Source organism: Arachis ipaensis, chromosome B7, assembly GCF_059453495.1.
Source record: "Arachis ipaensis isolate K30076 ecotype BB chromosome B7, ASM5945349v1, whole genome shotgun sequence".
Lineage (NCBI taxonomy): Eukaryota > Viridiplantae > Streptophyta > Magnoliopsida > Fabales > Fabaceae > Arachis > Arachis ipaensis.
The window spans coordinates 32923684-32947253 of record NC_142442.1 but is presented as its reverse complement, the minus strand read 5'-3'; the positions used below and the strand labels follow the sequence as shown (position 1 = coordinate 32947253).

The 23570-nt window shown below is 32.4% G+C and overlaps 1 protein-coding gene across 2 annotated transcripts in view; it reads left to right on the top strand.

The window, feature by feature from the left end:
- LOC107609469 (cytochrome P450 714A1) overlaps positions 1-20038 on the top strand; it is a 28696-nt gene extending 8658 nt beyond the window's left edge. The window contains exons 2-6 of one of the 2 annotated variants that reach the window (XM_088493741.1): positions 14269-14495; positions 15069-15322; positions 17603-17975; positions 18909-19208; positions 19659-20038. In XM_088493741.1, coding sequence (XP_088349867.1) covers positions 14269-14495; positions 15069-15322; positions 17603-17975; positions 18909-19208; positions 19659-19664 — 1160 coding nt within the window. In that variant the 3' untranslated portion in view covers positions 19665-20038. Of the gene's footprint in view, positions 1-14268; positions 14496-15068; positions 15323-17602; positions 17976-18908; positions 19421-19658 lie in introns of those variants that run through there. The other variant, XM_088493740.1, reaches the window with a different exon arrangement.
- The last annotated feature ends 3532 nt before the right edge of the window (positions 20039-23570 follow it).

The following is a 23570-nucleotide window of genomic DNA, read 5'->3' as shown; positions in this document are numbered from 1 at the left end:
AGTTGAGTAAAATGTTATCAAACATACGATTTCTTTCTCCTACGAGCAGCTTTTGAATTCTCAATGTTTGTATCCTTATCTTCTTCATCAACTTGTGGTTCAGCAGGAGTTGTGGCGGCATCAATAGCAAGAGCAGGAATATTTTCAGCTTCAATTTCCATTGCTTTATTCTCCTCGATAATTTGTGGAGGAATGCAATTATCTCCTCTTCCCATTGTTCGTTATCTAAACAAACGAAATCAAGAACAAATTCAACAATAATCAGCAAATTATAAAGACAGAAATCTTATAATAAAACATGAAAAAACAAATCAGTAAACACAAGTAATAATTTAGAAATCAGTAAAAAATTAGTGAACACGGAACAAGTAATCAGTAAACATATTAGTAATAAAGAACAACTCAGAATAAAAATCAGCTAAACAAATCAGTAAACACACATCAACACCCACACCTAATTAGTAAAAAAGCAGTAAACAATAAACACAAAATAAGTAATTAGTATACACATCAATAATCAAGAACAACTCAGAACAAAAATCAACTAAACAAATCAGTAAACACACATCAACACCCACACCTAATCAGTTAAAAATCAGTAAACACAGAACAAGTAATCACTAAACACATCAGTAATCAAGAACAACTCAGAACAAAAATCAGCTAAACAAATAAGTAAACACGCATCAACACCCACACCTAATCAGAGTTCTAATAATGAAAATCAACACCCACATCCCTAAATTCACAAATTTTGATAATCAAAATCCCTAATCCCTAATCAGAATATTAATTAAATAATAAAATTAATTACTTATCTGAGAAGAAGACCGAAGAAGAGAGCGGAGCAGAAGGAGCGGAACTAGTAAACAGAGCAATGGTGGGGCAGTAATAGAAAAGAGGACGACCGGGCCAAGCACAACAGCGTCACATCACCGAGAAGCAGGGCAACACCATAGGTCGTCACCATCATCAGTCAAACGAGGAGCTTTGCTGGTGATTGGGGTGAGACACGGAGGGCTGAGAAGACGAGTACGGGAGGAGGGGGCGACTGCGTGGTGCGTGCTTGCTGGGAGTGTGTCTTGCGTGGCTGTGTGCTGGGGGATTGGGAGTGGGTCGTGGGGAGAGAAAATGAGGTCAGGGGTCACCGAATCAACCTGTGCCGTGGGGACTGGGGACTGCCAGACTGGGGAGTGGGGAGTGGGGAGTGGGGGTGGGGGAGTGAGGCTGAATGGCTGAGCCGCTGAGGGAGGTAGTGAATGGACTGAATGTGTTGTTGCCCTAGCCCCTAATTTGAAATCTATAATTGTGTATGATGACCGAGCCACCGGGTTGGGTCCGGGTGACCCGAGCTATGGCCCGGTCCCAGTTTCAACCCCTTCCCAGATTTAATATTTTCTCTCCAGGTTAATCCCGGGTCGCTTTGGGTCCGAGTCTTCGTCGTCTGAAATCCTTCAGGCTCGGGCCTTCGGGCCGGACCGGGCCGTGTGCACCCGTACCGCCAATGGCACCAGAAATTATATTACGTGCTCATTCAGTTTGGTTATTCTCAGTCCAAGGCTAATAGTTGTTTGTTTACTAAGTCCCAGATAACTCTGATTTATTTGAATTAAAAAAAAAAGAGATTCGCCCCCTTTTTAATTGATTAGGGGGGTTGGTCCCCTTACGACACATGAGAATGCTCTAATTTGTAGAAACGTATGTTTCTATATATATAGACCCAGTCTCTGGTTCGACAAAAGGTCGAATTATGTGTAATAATAGCATTGTAGCAGCAGCGGGTATAGTTTAGTGATAAAAGTGCGATTCGTTCTACGGACCCCTTAAAAGTTAAGGGATCCCGCCCTCCTTTGATTCATATCTCGATCAAAAACTTTATTTCTTACTTAAAGGGATTTTGAATCCTTTATTCATCTCAATGAAAAATTCAAGGAATAATCTAAATTATCGTAATTTGTATCTAAGAAGAATCAATTCTCAATTGACAAATTGAATGTCCATGGAGTTTTGAAAAATCCAAACATCTCAGAAATAGATAAAGAGGTAGGAATTTATCGAACGAACCGCACTCCTTCGTATACGTCAGGAGTCCATTGATGAGAAGGGGCTGGGGAAAGCTTGAACCCAATTCCTACAGTGATGAATATAAGCGCAATTGAGATTCTTGGGGAGTTATACATTTGTGTATTGATAAGACCATTCTATTCATCCCCACTAAAAAGAGCGATTGATAATCTCGATAACCTAAACAAAAATACAGAAGTGAGCGTACCCCAAAGCTATCCTCTCTTCCCCTTTTTTAGCCAACCCCTTTTTTTCACCTTGAATTGGTCAAAGCCAATAATCTGATAAATAGAAGGCAGAGAGATCAGAAAGATACGCGGACGACTTGACTATAGTATAGGTCGGATGTTTCCGTGAGTAGTAAGCAGCAGATCTCCCCTCATTGATTTTGGGAAAGCAGGTGGCCGCCTGTGAATATGAGTTTGTCGCTAGGTATTTGACCAAATAGGATCGTTCAATTCCTATAGAACCTATCACTAAAATACCCCTGGGGGGGTAGGGCTAAGCGGAAGATCTTGGAAAGATCAAAGAAAGAATCTCTTCTTCCTCTGTAAAGAATTCTTTTAATAATTCTTCTGAATCTAATCTTTTCAAAAAAGCGCGTAAAGTCCTCTTGTGTTTACGAGCCAAAGTTTTAATACAAGAAAGCCGAATTATATATTTTATTCGATACAAACTTTTTTTTGAGGATCCATTATAATAATGAGAAAGATTTCTGCATATCCGCAAATACCGGTCAATTATATCAAAATCAGATGAATCGGCCCAAACGGGCTTACTAATGGGATGTCCTAATATATTACAAAATTTTGCTTTAGCTAAAGATCTAATTAAGGGAATAATTGGGACTATTGTATCAAGTTTTTTCATAACAATTTCTATTAGAAATGAATTTTCTAGCATTTGACTCCGTACCACTGAAAAGTTTAGCCGTACATTTGAAAGATAGCCCCCCAAAAAAAATGAAATGAATTCTCAAATAATTCGTTTATATGGATCATTCGGGGTTGAGACCAAATATCAAAATAACATTGCCAGAAATAAATGCGATAGTATCTCCATTTATTCATAAAAAAAGGCGCATTCTTTGAAGCCAGAATGGATTTTCCACTGCTTGAAGTGATTGTTACGACCACGAAGAAATGACGAATCCCAACTACGGATATATAAGAGCCAAAACTACTAAGGGCATTCCATCCAGCGTAAGCATCTGGATAATCTGGAATGCAACGTGGCATACCCGAAAGCCCTAAGAAATGCATGGGAAAGAGGGTCAGATTCACCCCGAAAAAAGTGATCCAAAAATGGATTTGACCTAAAGTTTCAGGGTATGTCCGACCAAAGATTTTACCCACCCAATAGTGAAATCCTGCAAATAAAGCAGTACATGAAATTTTAATGAATTTGAAAGAAATAGTATTGAGAAGTAATATGTATGGGACTCGAGACGCATCTATTTGTATCAAGGGTCCCGGATATGTAACTGCTCAAGACATCATTTTACCACCTTCTGTGAAAATTGTTGATAATACGCAACATATAGCTAACCTAATAGAACCCATTAATTTGTGTATTAGATTACAAATCGAGAGGAATCGCGGATATTATATAAAAAGACTAAAAAACTTTCAAGAATCTTTTCTCTGGGTTATGGCCTGTCAGGCCTCATTTTACCCTGTCTCGAATGCTTCTCGGTTCCATCCCATCCACACCACGCCCTTGTTTCTCCCGCTAGAGCTTGCCTAGCTGTCCTCCGCCGACGAAAACCCGTTTAGGCTCGTTTGTTTAGCAGAACAAATAAGACTTTCAAGCGAAATCCTTGATTTCAATTACGTTGATGAGTTGGCTGCTGTGTATTAGTATTTTTTTACATTGTCAGTCGGTACGGAATAGTGGCTGCCAAAAAAAAGGACCTCCATATTGTAGTTATATTGAGATATATTTCCAACTTGAAATTTATTGATATTGAATGCTGTTCTTTTTTGTTTTCGCTCTCATCTAATAGATTCGCATGGGACGTAATATCAGAGCGCAACATCCGCTCTTTCGAAGTGGTCTTTTTGCGAAAGGGCAATCCCAATGCCCCATAAAAGAGCTTAAGTTTTCGCTGTCGTTACAAACTAGTGGGCGAGATAAGAAACTTACAAGCCATATACACCAAACAAGCTAGCCACAGATATGCCCTAGTTGTGCACTTTGTTTTTTTATATCTATTAGGCTTTTTTTTATTTAAAAACATAATATAGCATCCCCTTTTGACTTAATTTGCTTCTGCAGAATAAACGCAGAATAAGGTTCAGATATTGATAGAATTCATACAATTCTTCTTTGTACTACAATGCTTTTGTGAATTTCGCTTCATTTCTCATATCATATTTGTCATTTAGTTTAGTTTTAATTTCGATTTTTCATTTTTTAATTAAAAAGGGAGTCTTTATGTCACGCTACAGAGGGCCTCGTTTCAAAAAAATACGCCGTCTGGGGACTTTACCTGGACTAACTAGTAAAAAGCCTACAGTTGGAAGCGAATTTAGAAACCTAGAGTTAAGTAACTTTCCTCGCATCATTTGGTGGGCCAAAAAAGCCATCACAGCTTATACCTTTAAAGGCTCAATGCTGGGGTTGGGTTAAGGTTGGAATCAGGTTCAGGTCAGGCCCTCGCTTATGGGTAAGCCGTAGTTGTCCCTCCAAATACGAAAACCTATAAAGTTTTAGTGCTGAGCCTTGTGCTTTCATTTCTAGTAGGCCATTTTCCTCGGAAAGAAAAAGGCTTAATTAAGCCCTCTAGTCGAGCTACTTCATTCCTCTAGTTCTTACCGTCGAGGTATACTGTCTTATAATATAAATAGTCCGAAATTGCCTATCGGCTCAGTTAGTTACACCAACCCTTTGTCTACGACAAACTTTGCCTTGAAGCTAAGGCATCTTTTCAGCGCATTATTCGGTTAACCCTTATTTTTTTTGTAATATTTCCTTAACTTAAGGCTATGAGCACTTCCACCTAAAGGCTTTCATCAGCTACCAACCTCAAGGTAGCTTTGCTCTCCTCCATCGCTCAACCGTTGCGCATTTTACATTATTAAGCAGTTCATCCCCCCACACCCGCATTCTGACCTGGCTGAAGCAGCAGCTATCGTAGGACTGGACTGTGACTTAGGTCCCTTAATCATATGAGCTACATCGAAAGTGGAAGGGGATCCCACCTACTACTAATATAGGTAGGCGTATAAGAAAAGCCCTTGAGCTCTTGTCGGAAGAGCAAATGACTAGCACAACTGACCCGACCCCTTAGCCTCTTAGGGTGAATAGAATACCTACACAGTTGCATCATTCACTTGCATCCTTGTGTACGTGGATGACTTGGTTTTAGGGGGAATAATCTTAGAGAGATTGAGAGAGTGAAACACTTGCTTGATGACAAGTTTAAAATCAAGGATCTTGTGGAATTAAAATTCTTTTTAGGACTCGAGTTTGCTAGAAGCCACAGAGGCGTAGCAATGTATCAAAGAAAATACACATTGGACCTCCTTGAGAAATTTGGACTACAAGATAAAAAACCAGTCACCACACCTATGAATTACAACACAAAATTGTCAAAGTCATTAGGGAATCGATTGGACGATGTTTATGCATACAGAAGATTGATTGGGCGGCTGATCTATCTGACAAACACTCACCCGAACATATGTTTTGCAGTAAGTAAGCTAAGTTAATATCTGGATTGTGCAACTGATACCCATTTCAAGGGAGCACTCCATGTCTTGAGGTATCTCAAAGGTGCTCCAGCCAAAGGTGTTCTATTCTCAGCTTCAGACCACCTTAACTTGACAGCATTTTTCGACTCAGATTGGGGAGCTTGTCCCGGTACTCGCCGGTCTGTGTCTGAATTTTGTTTTTTCCTTGGCAAGTCCCTGGTGTCATGGAGGTGTAAGAAACAACAAACTGTTGCACACTCCTCTACTGAAGCAGAGTATCGAGCAATGACGCTCGCTACATGTGAAGGTATCTGGCTTTCCTTCCTTCTTCGAGATTTCACGCAACACCTCTAAAGCCAATTACCTTGTACTGTGATAACTAGTCTGCACTACATATCGCAACCAAATCCATGTTTCACGAACGAAAAAAAAAATATCAAGATTGACTACCACACTGTGAGGGAGAAAGTCCAAGAAGACACTTTGAAGCTGCTCCCTGTTTCATCAGCAAATCAGGTTGCTGATATTTTGACTAAGCCTCTAGCACCTAATCCTTTCTTGTCTTGTAAAGTTAAGTTGGGTCTGATTAATTTTCACACCCCCAAATTTAGGGGGGATGTAGCCAAATTATAGTGGAGTAGCTCGATAGCTTAGGTTGATAGTTTGGCAGCATGTATAACAAGCTGTCCTACTTAGTAAATTAACATCAGAATTAGTTAGAGTAGTATAAGGAGTTTAGTCAAGTAGTTATCAATGTGTGGCTCACATTGAGTGTGTGTGTGTGTGTATATATATATATATTAGTTTACAATAATGAAATCACACTTTTCGCCTCTCTTTGCTATCTCACACTTTCTGAGTCTTCCTCTCTTGCGTGGAGCAATTCCTCTGCCTCACTATCACACTCTATAACTGAACAGAGTTTTCACAATCAAAGTGGCATTAAGTGTAAATATCAGTGTATCAATATACACTATTGAGTATTGACTTACTCTTTTATTCCTTAAATATGTATGAAAATAATAAAAATATAATCAATTAAAATGATAAATTATTTATAATGTAATTAAAAGGTCTTGGGTTTAAATTTTAAAAATAATAAAAAAGAATATTTATTATAAATCATATATAAAAAAAGTTATCTACCAACATTTTTTATATCCACATTATATATAATATATAATACATAGATTATGTCAAGTCAAAATTTCAAACCTTCAAAAACTTAACCATTTTACTACCTTTTCTTTAATTTAATCAATTTTCTATAAATTAAAACTCCCAAACCATCACTCATCAACACAACCACCGTGGTCCTTCCTTACTCTGAAGTCTGAAGATACAAAAATGGCTAACCTGACAACATCTTGTTGCAGTCACCACCAAGTTAGGCTTGTAATCCAAAACTGCCACCTTTGCATACAACTACAGTTGCTTGGATAAATTATGGTATTCGAAAATTTGTATTGGTGACAAAAATAACCTTAAAAATATGAACAATAAGTATAACACACTTACTACTAGAATGTCACGCTTCCGACTGCGCTATTCTAATAGTGAGGAATATTAAGACGACTTCCATATACTTAATAATAAAATAGGAGCATTTGTAAAATTCAAAATTGTATAAACTATCTCTCTCTATATAATAGGAGAGCAGCACATAGTTCATTGGCTGACAAGTGTTGAACTTCATTATGTGACATGTGGCACTATGGTAGTGTAAAAGAAACTTTCTCATTGTGTTGTTGCATCACCGTATAGTAGATTGCTAAATACAGATAGTGTTAAATACAAATGTCACTTACGTAGATAATTGTCTCAACCTATTGTTGAATATACAAAATTTTACACTTATACATACACAATATTATACTTGATGTCACATAATAATAAAAAAAATTAAAATAAGTTGAAACAGGTGGTAATCTAAAGTGGACACACAGTGACCAATTTTTTGCTCAATTCAAACCTATTCTCAAATATACGAGATAGTATTTTTTTGAAAGTATAATACAGTTATACATACACAAAGTTATACTTGATGTCACATAATAATTACATAAAAATTAAAATAAGTTTGAGCAGACGTCAACCTTAAACCAAACACTCATGAACCAACTTTTTGCTGAAATCAAATTTTTTAAATAAGAAAGTAGTACATAATAGGAGAGCAGTACATAGACCCTTGCTGTGGCTATAAATACAGACCTTTCCACTATATCTTGACCCAGTGTTCTGCCATTATTCTTCATAATTCTATTTTCAAAGAAATAAGCTAAATATCCCTCTGAGGCACCCAAAAATTTCATTTCATACCATCTTATATAAATACTAACATCCAAATGGTCGAGCACGTTGATTACCTACTTGACTTGAATCCAACAAAACTTTCCTGGAATTTCAAAGTTTATGTTATCAGGATCTGGGAAGTCCCAAGCAAGTATAATGAGAAGGAGGTTGGAAGCATTCAAGTGATTCTTCAGGATAGTAAGGTTTGTACACTGTGTTTTTAAATATTTTCTTCCGACTAACTAAAATATTTATGCTTCACCAGTAACTAACACCAAATCTTTTTAATAAAGCGATAGGATGCACGCTAAAATCCCCAGGTCTTTGGTCAGCAAGTGGAAGGGTTCTATTGTACAGTTTCAGAATTACCAAATGACCCACTTCATTGTTGTTGCTAATGATATGGGCACAATCATAACTCCAAGTAAATGGATACTTTGCTTCTCCCACAGAACACGAGTCATCTATGTGGAGAATCCATACTTTTCATTGGAAGCCTTCCATTTCAAATCTATACCAGATTTACTGAATGTTGATAAGTTGGATGATTCTGAGGATTTTGGTAAGTACATGTATTTTATACTGAAGCCTCCAATTTTGCCAAATCTTTCTAAATAACCACTTCAACGAAGCCTCCAATTTTTATAAAAATTTCGACAGCATATTCTCTAAAACTCGAACTTTTGCCACCCTTCAAGGGTCCCAACCAAACCATTTCTAAATCTCAAATCATTTTCCAATATACAACCAATTCTAATATCAAATCATTTCCAAAATCGAACCAATTCCAATTTTAAATCTTTTTCAAAATCAAACCAGTTCCAATATCAAATCATTTATAAAATCAAACCAATTCAAAATCAAACCGCTTCCAAAATCAACTCCTTTTCATATCTCAAATCATTTTCAATTCTTAGAATCATTTTCAATAAATCAACAAAATCAATTCCAATATCTCAGATAATTTCCAATGCCGATTCATTTTCATTATCAAATTAACTCCAAAACCAAGAAAACTACTTTTCATAATATTCAACCAAATTAACTTTCCAAATCAATTTCTTACCAACAACCGCACACCACTCAAGCAATTAGTAATTCAATCCAATAAACAACGACATCCATAAGACTCACATAATCACAGAAATATATTTTTCATATCAATATCTATTTATAACAATTTTATAATATAAAATAAATTTTAATAAAAACTCCTACCTCGAATAGTCAAAACCTACTAAACCAACGTGTTAAGAAAACCTTATCTCCTAGGACCGCAATCAACGGCATCAAATCCAACTATTTCCCGCAGCAGCAACAACCACAAAAGCACCATCCGACAATAGTAACTCAACCTTGAGATATTAATGTCGCAAGAACCTTAGTAATATATAACAGAACAGTGACTACAGAGGTTCAAAATGAGGAACAACTTGCTGTATTTATGAATGAGCAAGAGAATAAAGCAATGTCAGCTCCAGTGACGATGCAGCAGCTTGATGTCGCATGCTCAGCCATAGAACTCAGCATGAAAGACTCAGAACTCAAACCAAGAAGACAAGGGCTCCAGCGGTGGTTTTTTGGTGGCCAGAACGGTGGTGATGGCAACGGACAGCTCGACGGCAGCAAGGAAGCATGGCGACAGCACACGGCGGCACAGCTTCACGCAGCGGGTCGCGCTCCTCCATGCATCAATGGCTTGCGTCCTCCTCCCTCAGCGTCGTGCGATCTCTCTCTCCTCTGGGCTCTCTCATCTGTGACAGAAATGGCTGCGACGGCTCTCCATGAACGGTGGCGACATCAGTGACGAATCACAACTCCTCTCTCTCTCTCTCTCGCTTCCCTCTTCTCTCTTCACTTTCTTTCTTTCTTTCTTTCTTTCTTTCTTTCTCGATGGGTGAGGGTTTTGGGAGGGTGAATGGCGGCTGTGGAGAAGAGTGGAAGTGAGTTTGTGTGTGTGTGTAATAGATTCAAGGTTAGGGTTAGGTTTTTAATTTAGAAATTTTTGGATAGTTTGGTAATTTTAATAAAAATTAGGAATATATAGTAATTGAAAACAAATTTTAATCCAACAAAATTATATTTAAAGGAAGTAGCACTATTTATTCATAAACTTATAAATTATTTTCAAATAATTACTCTAATTCAAGAATTAGAGATTATAAAATCAATTTTCTTTAAAATCTTAAAATAATACTCAAAATCTAAATATTCAAAATTAAGCATATAAAACTCTCATTATTTTTTTAATTTCTAAAGCTTTAAATCAATAATAAAAAGAAATACTGAATTAATATAAAAATCTCTAAAAATAATAACTTGAATAAATAAAATAAACCATAAATAATTTATTATTTAATTTCTAAAAATCTGGGGTCTTATAATAAATAAACCAAATTGTTGAATGATTTAAAAATGTGATAAAAATAATTAATAAATATTAATTTTTTATAAGTGTCAAAAATACCTTTATATTTGACAAATAATTTATCTCATTGATATAAATTTTGTACCGATATTTGAATAAATATTTAAAAGCTTTATTCAAACAATTGGAATAAAATTTGATATCTATTTCTTTTATTTTTCAAAAACACTTAGCTATTCATAATAATTTTTTCAAAAAAAAAATAATTGACATAAAATTACTAAATTTTAAATATGAAAATTTATTTTTCTATAATGTTATATCTTAGGCAAGAAATTTTTTAAGTAAATAAGTTATTTCTAAAAAATTATATTTTAAGAATTTAAATAATCACATGAATAATATATTTTTTATAAGTAATATTTTGATATAAGTTAAAATTTCTTAAAATAAATGCTTAGTTATAATCTATGAGTAATTATTTAGATTGGTCCTGAAGTTTTTAAAGTCAGATATTTTAGTTCGTTAGGTTTTAAAATACACAAAAAAATTTTAAAGTTTAGTTCTGTCGGTCAAATCAATCTCCGACCAAGTTATTTCGTTAGTCATTAACGAAAAATGCTGACATAGGGTATTAACTCACACACGTGGCTATTAAATGTCGAAGTATTGTGAGGAGGACAAATAAGTCCCTGTGCTGAGGAAAAAAACATCGTCGTTTTTTCCAGGTACACAACGTAGAGTTTGATGGCCAGATACTTTCAGCCCCTTCTTTTTCCTGTATTCTCTCACCTCCTTCAAAATCTGTGTGCAACAACCATTAAATCTCTTCGATAATTAGTTTCTCTACCATTTCATTAACTGGTTGTCAAAACCTTGGTAAAAAGCCACAAATGTACCAAGACTAAAAAACAATCTTATCTCTCTTCACTTTCGCCATCTACTTCGAACAATCGGTGCTTCAGCTCTCGCTCAGGCTGCCACCTCTCTCCGATTTGCCGCACTCTTTTCTCCTTGCTTCTTTAGCCCGCTTGCTGTCTTTGTTCCTATCCTCTTGCCTTTTCTCTACTATTTTGCTTGCGCTCTTGCCACCGTCGCATCCACCTCTCCAATTCTTTTCTTCTGTTTTTCTCTGCTGATTGCACTCTTGGATTCAATGTTGATTTGAGATTTTAGGAGTATTTTATTTGTATTTAATTATTGATGCAGTTGAAGTTGATTATGGTGATGGAATGTTTGGATTTAATGTTGATATGGGATCTTGGAATTTCCTAATTTGTGTCTGTGTTTTGTTCCTGGGGAAAATGATGCCGTTTTCCTTCTCAACACAGGGACTAATTTATCCTCCTCGTAAGTAAGATAGACACTTAATGGTTATGTGTGTGAGTTAACATTTCATGTCAGCATTTTTTGCTAGTGACTAATGAAATAACTTAGTCGGATACTGATTTGATCGACGAACTTAAACTTCGAGAATTTTTGTGTATTTTAAAATTTGAAGGACTAAAGTGTCTAACTCTAAAAATCTTAGGGATCGATTTGAATAAATAAGTTATATCTTAGAAAAGAAAATTTTTAAGTAAATAAATTATATCTAAAAAATTGTATTTTAAGAATATAAATAATCAGATGAATAATATATTTTTATAAGTAATCTTTTAATATAAGTTAAAATTTCTTAAAATAAATGCATAATTATATTCTATTTTTTAATATAAAAATATGGTGCTCATCGCTTTTTTATAGCTATACTAATTTGGAAGCTAGCTCATTATAGCATAATAATTTTTGTTTCTTTTAGAAAAGCATCATAGCCGATAATGGTGCAACCTTATTAGTGAGGTATTCTTTTTGAAAAGACATGCAGGCATGCATGATGATCGCATTTCTGAATTTTTGGTTATGTTTTTATAATTTATTCAGAGTTAGCTAATATATGTAATACATATTAAAATTATAAAAAATGGAAATTTTTATATTTTATTTTGATAAATATATAATGAATGTATTAAAAACTTAAAAATTTTATATACTTTTTATTTTTTAATAATAATCATAATAGCTAGAAAATATATTAGCTAAATCCAGTGACGGATCCAGAAAATTTTGGTAGTGGGGGCAAAATTTATATAACATGATAATAATTTTTATAATAAAAATAATATGTGTATATAAAAAATTAAATATTAAATTATCTATTAACCACTATATATCTATGTATAAATATATGTATTGTTTAACTTATTTTTAATATGTATTTTATATTTTAATATATATTTTATACAAATAATTATTTTTTATGATAGCATGATTATTGTTATAATTATATTTTGTTATTGTAAAATATGATTAGCTTTCAAAATATCTAATATACAAATTAAAATACTAAAATAGTAATTTAAATAATAATATATAATTTAAAATTCTATTCTTTTAGGTTTTATTTTTTAAAAAAATTAAGTAATTTTTCTCTTAACACTACCATCAAAATTTCTCTTTTTCCATATATATTACTAAACAATTATTTAAAAATTCACTTCCCAACACAATTAGAAGTCGACTCTTATTGATATTCATAGTTAAAAAATTTCTTTCAATTAATATAGTTGTTACGCAAAAATTAAAGCTAATTTGAAAAGAAGATAAATAATATTTTTTTAGTTGATTTAAAAAAAACACTAATTTCGTTTAAATCGGAGAGTTGATCATTCTAACGAATATCTAATATAAAATTTTAAATTGATGATTAAGCACCAAAAGTTGAGAAAAATTATTGTGGGGTTAAATTTAATAATCTAATGGGGACAAATAAATATTATTATCATATACTACTCAAAAAAATTTCAAATTGTAGTGGGGGCGCTTGCCCCACACCATTGCACTTGTATCCGTCTCTGGCTAAATCTATATATTTATTATATTTTAAAAATATTTATAAAACACACATCAAAATATGTTTTACTTACCTTTAAATAGGATAGTCAAATGGATCAGATTAGTCCATCTAAGCTCACGAATTATATGGACAGGTCTGTTTATGTTCATTTTATATATTATGGACTGTAATTTTTTAATTCGGATTATAGCCCATTTGACTTGCAAAATGGGTTGACTCGTTTATTTTTTATTTTTTTTTAAATATTTGACAAAAAAATTATTTTTAGATAAAAAATTTTAAATAAATAAAATTTTTTGATTGATGGGTTGAATTTTCATATCGAATTAGGAAAATATTGATAAAAGTACTATTTATATTTTAAATATGTATTTTATATTGGTGGTTGACATTGGTGGTTGATTTTAGTGTATATATAGTATAGTTGATTGTATAAATATATGTATATATTCAAATAATATATATATATATATTTAAATTAAATTGAATAAATTACATTAATGTAAAAAAATAAAAGGATGCCTAATTAATATCTCTTGGGGAACTAGTTTTTTTTTTTTCACGATATTTCCTAATCTGACAAGTCTTGTCGCTGGCCAATGGGTTGCTGTATGCATAAGGCGGGATTCAAATTTTTGACACTTGTTTAAATAGACGAGTAAACTGACTAATCGACCAATTCAAGTTGGTTGTCTTGAGGAACTAGTTATATATAATATTTTTGTGTGTATTGAATACAAATGAATTTTCTTCAGCTTTAATTTTATAAAATGAGACATTAATCTCTTTAATATGTAGAACACTAGTCTCTTCTCTGGAAAGTTAAGGTGATCATGACGAATCAAACATCACATAATATGTATTAATTATCTAACATTTAACAATTAGATATGTATGATAAATCATAAATGTATAGTTAGTTCAATAAGAAACACAAGATTATTTTATTCCAGGTCAAGTGTACACATATTCCACAGGGATGAAGCAACACTTATATGTGAACAACCCAGAGCTCGTGACAGAAATGAATCAGTCTATAACTTTGGATTTGGGTAAGCCTACTTACATAACAAACAAGCTTGCACCATTGCTGGGTAATGGCATTTTGAGAGCCAATGGTCATAGTTGGGCAAACCAGAGGAAACTTGTTGCAGCTGAGTTTTTCATGGACAAAGTAAAGGTATATATTATATGCATGCATAACATACAACACCAATTATTGTTTAATAATCAATAATATTTCATAAATCATAATATTATCTAGTTTTATTTGTATTTTACACTAAGATTAGATTTTTTACACTTCAACTACTAGTGGTTTTATTACGAAATGTTATTTTGCCATTAAGTTCTTAGTGTAATCTTTAGGGTATATTACAGTAACTTCTTTGAGATTAGACAGTATCATAAATGATATCTCTCGTACTAAAGGTCACGAATTGTCTCTATCTGACGTCAAGGTCACGAATTCAAACCGTGAAAATAACTACTGATATAATTATATATAATTATTAAGTTAGGCTTTGAACACTACGCCCTTTGAACACGGTCCTTCCTTAAATCCTGCGTTAATACGATATGTTTTTCCACTAGGCTGTCCTTTTTGTATTGCCCATATAAAGTTGTTTGCATATATCAATGTCATATATAGGTCTGTTAATGCACAGTTGTGGTAGCATGTTTTTTCCTTTACTTTTTTGGTATATAGATGAATCTCTTGGCCTTGTTCATCACTTTCTTTTGTTGTTGGTAGGGTATGGTGGGGTTAATGATAGAGTCAGCACAACCATTACTAAGAAAGTGGGAGGAATTGATTAGTGGCACTGGCACTGGCTTGGCAGAAGTTAAAGTTGATGCAGATTTGAGGGACTTCTCTGCTGATGTTATTTCAAGGGTTTGCTTTGGACATTCATATTTCAAAGGAAAGGATCTATTCTCAAAGCTTAGAAAACTTCAGAAGACTATGTCTGACCAGGGTGGCTTCCTCTTTGGTCTCAACGGTTTCCGGTAAATAATAGTATAATACCGTGCATTTATACTCATCTTTGTTTGGTACTTGTGATGATACTATCTATCTTAAAAAATTTAGGACAGATAAAAAGAAGGGTTTTGCTAGGTAGATAATAACTTTTGTAAATAATGTGAATAATGGATTTTAAAATTGATCTAATAAAGTAAAAAAATATTCCATCCCAAAATTATTTCCTAAACCCTAATAAAGATAACCAATCTGTACATCTAGTGAATTGAACATCCAGCTATTGTTAACTGTGTTTGAATAAATCGAATAAAAAGAATAACCATCCAATTAAAAATAATCAACATCATTATCTACATATCTATTAAATTAAGGGGCCTGCTACACATACAAGTAAAAAGGCCGTACAAGTTTTACAAGTTATCAGCCCAAACTTCATTAACACGCGCATTAACTCATTTTGAATGAAGCGTAACTACACGCGCCCCACTCAAACAGTTCCTCTTCGTCTTCTTCTTCTTCTTCTCTTCTTCTTCTTCTTCGTCTTTGTCTTCTTCTTCTTCCTCTTCCTCTTCCTCTTCCTCTTCGTTTTTTTTTTTTCGATTTTCATGGTTTCTGAAATTCTTCTTTTTCTTGCTGCATGTTCTTCTTCCTCTTACTCTTCTTCTTCTCCTTTTCTTTCGTTTCTGCACGTTCTTCTTCCTCGTTTTCCTCTTCTTCTTCTTCTTCTTCTTCTATTACGTCTTTTCTCTCTGTTTTCTCTTTTTTTTTCGATTTTTCATGGTAAAATCGTTTTTGAAGAAGAAGAAGCAGCAGAAGATGAGGAGGAGAAAGAGAAAGAGTTCTGAATTTTCTTAAATCCTTTGGGTGTATTTTCTTAAATCCTTTGGGTGTATTCCTATAATCGTTTGGGTGAATTTTTGTAACCGTTTGAGTGTATTTTCTGTAATCCTTTGGGTGTATTTCTGTAATCATTTTGGTATATTTGAGTGATATCTGACTGATATCTATGGGTGTATTTTTCATTTCAGAAAAAATGGCAAGTATTACAGAAATACACCCAAACAATTACATAAAATACACCCAAGAGATTACAGAAATACACCCAAACGGTTACAGGAATTCACCCAAATGATTATAGAAATACACCCAAAAGATTACAGAAAATACACCCAAAAGATTTAAGAAAATACACCCAAAATCATGCATAATTCATAACTCTTTCTCTTTCTCCTCCTCATCTTCTGCTACTTCTTCTTCAAAAACGATTTCAGAGCTTGATGTCAAAAAATAATAGAAATCGAGAATAACGAAAAAAGAAGAAGAAGAAGAAGAAGAAGGTGCAGCAAGAAGAAGAAAAAGAAAGAAGAAGAACGTGCAGAAGAAGAAGAAGAAGAAAAGAAGAAGAAGAAGAGGAAGAGGAAGAGGAAGAAGAAGAGGAAGAGGAAGAAGAACGTGCAGCAAGAAGAAGAAGGTGCAATGAAAACGTGCCGTAACAGTATGTGGAGGAACTAACGTCAACGACGAAGAACAAACCAGTGAGAAAGAGGGAGAAAAGAACGATCGAAAAAAAAGGAGAAGAAGAAGGGATGTAGCGCGTGTAAGGAATGTAGCACTTGCAGCGAATTTTGGGAATTAGAGTTTAATTGACTTGTAATACTTACAAGCCCTAATCGCTTGTACGCATAGTTTTTCTCTTAAATTAAACATTCAACATATCCATTGTTCATATTGTTTAATATTCTCATTATTTACCTATACTTTTCCAAAATAATATTATTCATACCCATATAAAACAGGTTGTCACTAATTAATTGTATACTTAAATTATTTTTAATTAATAAAATAAAGAGAGCGCGGTTAAAAAAATAATGATGTTAAAATAGTATTTATTATAAAGAAAGTAGATGTAAAGGGATTTAAAAAATAGTATAAAATAAATAAAAAAATAAAATTTATGTAAAAAATTTAACCAAACTCAAAAAAAGAATCATATTCAAAAAAATATGTTAGAGAATATAATTATTTATGTGTTTTTTTTTTAAAAAAAATATAAGTTGACAATGAAAATATTAAATAATGTGAACAATGAATGTATCAGATGTTTAATTTGATGTGCAAATAGTTATTCTAATATTAAGATTTCGGTGAATAATTTGCGGGTGCAGTGTATTTTTATTTTAGTAGACCAATTTTTGAATCCATTATTCATATCCAGATATGAATAATGGATATATTCTCTAACAATACTGAGAGAGTAGTGACTATGTTGAATTGTGTTCGAACTTACTGATTGAAAAAAATTACAGTGGCAAACTATTTTTGTCTTCAAAGAAGCAGAAGCAAATCAGCAGCTTAGAGAAAGAGATAGAATCACTGATCTGGAGTTTAGTGGACGAGCGAAAGCGAGAGTGCTCATCGTGGGAGAAGGATCTGATGCAGTTGCTTTTAGAAGCAGCCATGGCTGATAAGAGTCTAGGGAAGGAATTTTCAAGGAGGTTCATAGTTGACAACTGCAAGAACATATATTTCGCCGGACATGAGACCACCGCCATCGCCGCGTCTTGGAGCTTGATGCTGCTTGCTTTGCACCCTCAATGGCAAGAAAAGATTAGGACTGAGGTTGCTGAGGTTTGCCCCCATGGCATACCTCATGCTGATTCTCTTCCCCTCCTCAAAACAGTATGTTCAAATTCATGCATTCTTTTTGCTACTTTGATTTCTTCCACAACTTTATATACTTTCTCTGTTTACATTTAGTGTTGTTTTCACTTTTTAAAAATGTTCCTAAATCTATATACATCTAGTCATCTAGATATGATATGCATGTATTGGATATAGTTGATTTGTGAATATTATAATTTTTTTAAATTTTAAAAAATATTTTACCAAATATAATAATTATTCTTTATGCATATTGAAAGTTTTTTTTTTTATAGATGTTAGAATTTTTAAAAAAGTATCTTTCAAAAATTAACTTAGATAAATTATCTTTGAAAAATAAAAATTTTATGAAATCAAGTTTGTATATTGTATAAGAAATGTTTTCCTCAATCACAATTTAAATATGGTTTAATTATTATGTTACTCTCTATAATTTTACCAAATTTTTAATTAGTTTTCTCTATATATATATATATATATATATATATATATATATATTAATTGGATCCTTACACGACTTTCAATTTTGTAATTAAGTCCTTTTTAGTGTAAAAAATTTGTTAGAATTAACTGAATATTTCTTTATAAATTAAAAGTATTCATAATTAAAAACTTAAATACGTCTTTAATTCTATGTATTTTGGGAGAAATATTCTGTTAATTTTAATATTTTTTATATAAAAAAATCTTAATTACAAAATTAAAAACAATGTAGGGACTCAATTGAAAAAAAAAAGTATAAAGATCTAATTAAAAATTTGGTGAAACTATAAGAACCAACAGAAAAATTAAACCTTTAGACATCTAGGAGTCAATGTGAAATAATTGGTACGGAGACATGGAGTGGATGAAGTAAGGAAATTATAATCACTGTAAAATAACTAATTAATGTGAAGAATATATATACTCTTACTTATTCATAGTGTTGCTTTAATCTATACATATATATAGGTGAATATGGTGATTCATGAAGTGCTACGTTTGTACCCACCAGCAGCATTTGTATCAAGGGAAGCATATGAAGACATTCAAATTGGAGACATAAATGTTCCTAAAGGAGTTTGTTTGTGGACCCTAATTCCAACATTGCATAGAGACCCTGAAAATTGGGGGCAAGACTCTAATGAATTCAAGCCAGAAAGGTTCAAAGAAGGTGTGTCTCAAGCATGCAAGTTCCCACAGGCTTATGTGCCATTTGGATTGGGGCCTAGATTGTGCTTGGGGAGGAACTTTGCTATGGTCCAATTGAAGGTTGTGTTGGCACTTATTATTTCTAAGTTTAGCTTCTCACTCTCGCCTAGTTATAGCCATTCTCCAGCATATAGAATGATTGTAGAGCCAGGACATGGTGTGTATATCATCATTAAGAAGCTTTAATTTACTTGGATTCCAAGTTCTTGGAATGAGAAGCTTGTGGACATGTACTGAACGTAGCAATTTTATTGGTTTGCTTGGGTTATATATTTTGCTTGGGTTATGGATGAAAAAAAAAATCCATTAAAATAGGTATATACAGGTATTATCCGTTATGAAAATAAAAATAGAGATCTTTTAATAAGTTTTAAAAGAGATGAAATTTGTTCCCACAAAAAAATGAAGACAAAGATAGGGAATAAGATTTTTACTCGATTGAGAATCTACTAAATGCTAAATTTTTTTAATATTAAACTGCGATTGATATTATTTTCTATTATGATGCAGATTTAATTTGTGTTTTACCAGAAATCGCTGCCGGCAATTTGTGTGAAGTAAGAACAGGACAAAAAAAAGTTAGAAAAGGGAGACCGATTACTGCAAAAAAGATTTTTCTTTTAATAGACAAAAATGGTGGAGGTGACTTAGGAGTGGTGGAGGCTATTGATGTATGGTGGGGCGACTCAATGGATGTTTGGAGCGATTTGTTCAGGAAAAAAAATGAATCGCAGCGGCTACAAATAAGGATTTATCCGAATTTTCGTGTTCATTTTGTTTCTCTTCCTATTCTACTCTTTCTCTGTTTTTATTCTTCTTGTAAATTTGTTGCTGTTGTTTTTAATTTAAAAAATATTAAAAAAATGGGTGATAGAATTAATTTGAGAGTATATTATAATGGTCAAATTTTATTTTAGACATCTGAAGGTGTAAGATTTATGTGTGAGAATTTATGTGATATTGTTGTTACTTTTACCATATTATTTGAAGAACTAACAAGTATAATTTGTGAAAGGATATATCCTCAGATATTGAAAAGAGTGACTAGCATTGTATACAGATATCTTGTAACAGTATTTGGAAGATTCATACAGTTCGAGACGAAGTATGCCACTAATGAAGCAACGATGCAAAAAATGTTTTCAATATATCACGAAAGTCGATCACATGATTTTGCCATCGAGCTATACGTTGAGTTCGAACAATTGACTTATGGTGTTGAAGAAGTCGATAGAGACAAATTTGAATGCTACAATAGTGAAAACGAAGATGAATTTGAAGGTAACTATGAAATAAATGATCTAAATATAGATGGAGATGATGTTGACTGCACTAATGAGCCATTTTTTAGATGAAGTGACAAATGTCCTAACAAGTCAACATCTGTTTAGAAAACCGTCTTTTATGCGCGATTTGGATCTTGTGGCTTTGAATGCATCGGAGTTTTTCCGAATATGTGAATGCTAGTATGTGAATATGATATTAATAGAGTATTTCTATATTTTTTTGTTCTATGAGATGATGATTCTACTGTGGTTGTTAATTGTAATGTATAATTACTTTTTGTAGTATTATTGCAGATCCACTTATTGTTGGAGACGGCAAATTTATTATTGAAATAAAATTTAGTTCTAGAGAGGTTATAATTGCAACTATCAAAGACTACACAATTTATAAAAGAGTTGACTATTGAGTTATATATTTTATGCTAAACATATACAATATAAAAATAAAGAAAATTATAGCGTATAAAGGTAATGTTATACAGATTTAAAGAGATTATGTGTTGTTAAAGGTTGTCGTGACAAGTGGCGTGTTGATAGTTGTAGAGGAGCAGCTCAGCAGAAGTGTCAGGTGTTGTTGGGGCTGGGAGTTCTTGGAGCCGCGCTAAGTGGTCATAACTCATAAGGAGGGAAGCCCGTAACGGGCTTTGGATGCGGGTTCCGTAACCGTTATTGTATAGAAAATGGACTATGGAAGAAACAAGTTGGACCAAGTGTGTATAGATTGTTAGTGGATTTAAGGAGTTAGAGTTTCACGTGCCCAAAAAAAAAAGGAAATGAGAGTTTCAGGATTGTTAGAAGAGGAAAAAAAATGTCAAGAATGGTAAGATTGGGTTTGATTTAAATGTCTTCTTCTTCTTGTGATTTTTGCAACAAAAACTTATGTAGACTTAATTAGATACAAATTAATAATGAGCATGTAAAAAAATAAAGAATAAAATAGCATAAATTAAGTATATTTAAAAATCAATACATTTTATATCTAAAAAAAATCAACACATTGTTGCTGGATGTGATAAAATGAAGATGAAATTTTATATAGTCATGGATAAATGTTATTACTTTTGTTTATTTTGTAAATCGTATTTAATTGGAAGGCAGTATGAAAAAATGATAAAGCGAGAACTTGTTATGACTATGACTAATTTTGATATATGAAAAATTATCCTTTTAGATTTTATATTTACGAAATTAAGCTATATTTTCATTAATTTTGTAAATTTATTAATGTTTATGTTTGTTATATCTTATGTTAGGTAATGTTTGACTTTTTATGTTTTCGTTCGTTCAAACACAAGTTTTATTATATCTAGAAATTAACGTATTATTTATGAATTTGGATTTTTTAAATTTTGAATTTTCACTTTAAAAGGTAATGTGTGATCTCTCACCCTTGAATGATTTCTCTCTCATATTTTTTTTAGTCCCACTTATGAAATAAATGGTGAAAAATTACACTTTACACTCTAAAGTGAATTTCAAAATTTAGAGCATCCAAATCCATCAATTATTATTGTATTACCACATAAGGTTTTTATGTATGTTGTAATTTTTCTAAATTTGAAAAGTATTTTTAGCTGTCTCTATTCGGTTAAGACTTTCTACTGACGTTACTCTCTAATTAATATTATGAGTTTCATTAATAATCTCTGTTATTATGGTTATAATTGGACTCCAAAATATATCTCGTCGACATCAAAAAAGGGTTCCTACAATGCCTGCTTCCTGTGTGTCGTGCTATGAATTTCTCGTTAATTCGACCAGTGCGTGAAACCTGCGAAGAAGACAACGACGCTCAAGTCAGGGTCAAACTTCAGAATACTTGATATCTAAAGGCATGGTGTTTTTTTTTTTTTTTGTCATTGTATTGAAACAAGTGATGCCCCTCTATAGCTCGCATGGAGCTGTATTTATTGTCATGTTGCGGTAATCAAGTTAGAGGCGTAGTCTGAGAGTGATGCTGCTTCTATAATGGTGTGAAACGGCTGTTTATTTAAACTGGTTGAAAAATGGTTGCCTAGAGGTTGAGAGGCTAGTAGACATCCTTTGAATCAATATTCATCTCCGTCACTCCATTGATGGATCTTCCGCCCTCTGGCCATCACGTTCTTCACCCAAGATAGTGTTTACTGTGCAGGAACCGAGTAGGAACTGCTGCATTATCAATAACAGTATAATTCATGCAGTATCGCCAAAAAGGGAAAGTGTAAAGATATGTTGAAGTGAATAGTGTATAAATGCAGTTTAGATGTGTTGTGTCAGTGTCATAGTTGTCAAAAACGAAAAAGTGTTCAAACTAGTTAGACCTATGGTTTACTGGTTTATTGGTCCAACAGATGAGTAACTGATTGAACCGGCAGAATCGGTCCTACGTAAATTTAAAATATAAAATAGTCTAAAGCATAAATTTACAAATTAAAATATATATATATATGTCCACTAATATTTTAAAAATAATCAAGTGGTAACAAATTATAATCAATAAGTTATAATCTAGTTATTATTAAATACGTATATAAAATTCTAGTATTTTTTTATAATAACGATTGCTTAATTTTATTTTTATATTAAAGTAAATATTTTTTATTTTAATAACTTATTAATTAATTTATATTATTTATTACATCGTTATATACTATATGTGTTTATCGAAAAATAATATTAATAAATATTGTATAATCATATAAAAATAATTATATTATAAATAATAAAAATATTTAATATTTTTTATATAAGCATGTTTAATTATATTTAGATTAATAAATATGAATAATAAAAAATATAATTAATTACGACTATATTAAGTTGTTTGTTTTTTGTGAAATATACAATGTATAATTGCTTTACAACATATATTAGTCCCTAATTCATTTTTGTTTTCTCTAAGTTCTTGACATTGTATAATATTATAATCATTCTAAAATAATAATTAGTTCTTGAGCTCTCATCTTTTATAAAATAAAAGATAAATTAATCTTTAATCATTTTTAAACAAGTTATAAACTAATTATTTATTTTTCTAAAAAATGGCCTTATTAAAAAATCAGCATCATAATTGCTTTTATTAAACACTAATTTATTCAAAAAAATTATTCGATTCTGATTTTGTAGAGTCGGCTTGCGCGTAGAGTGTCCCCCA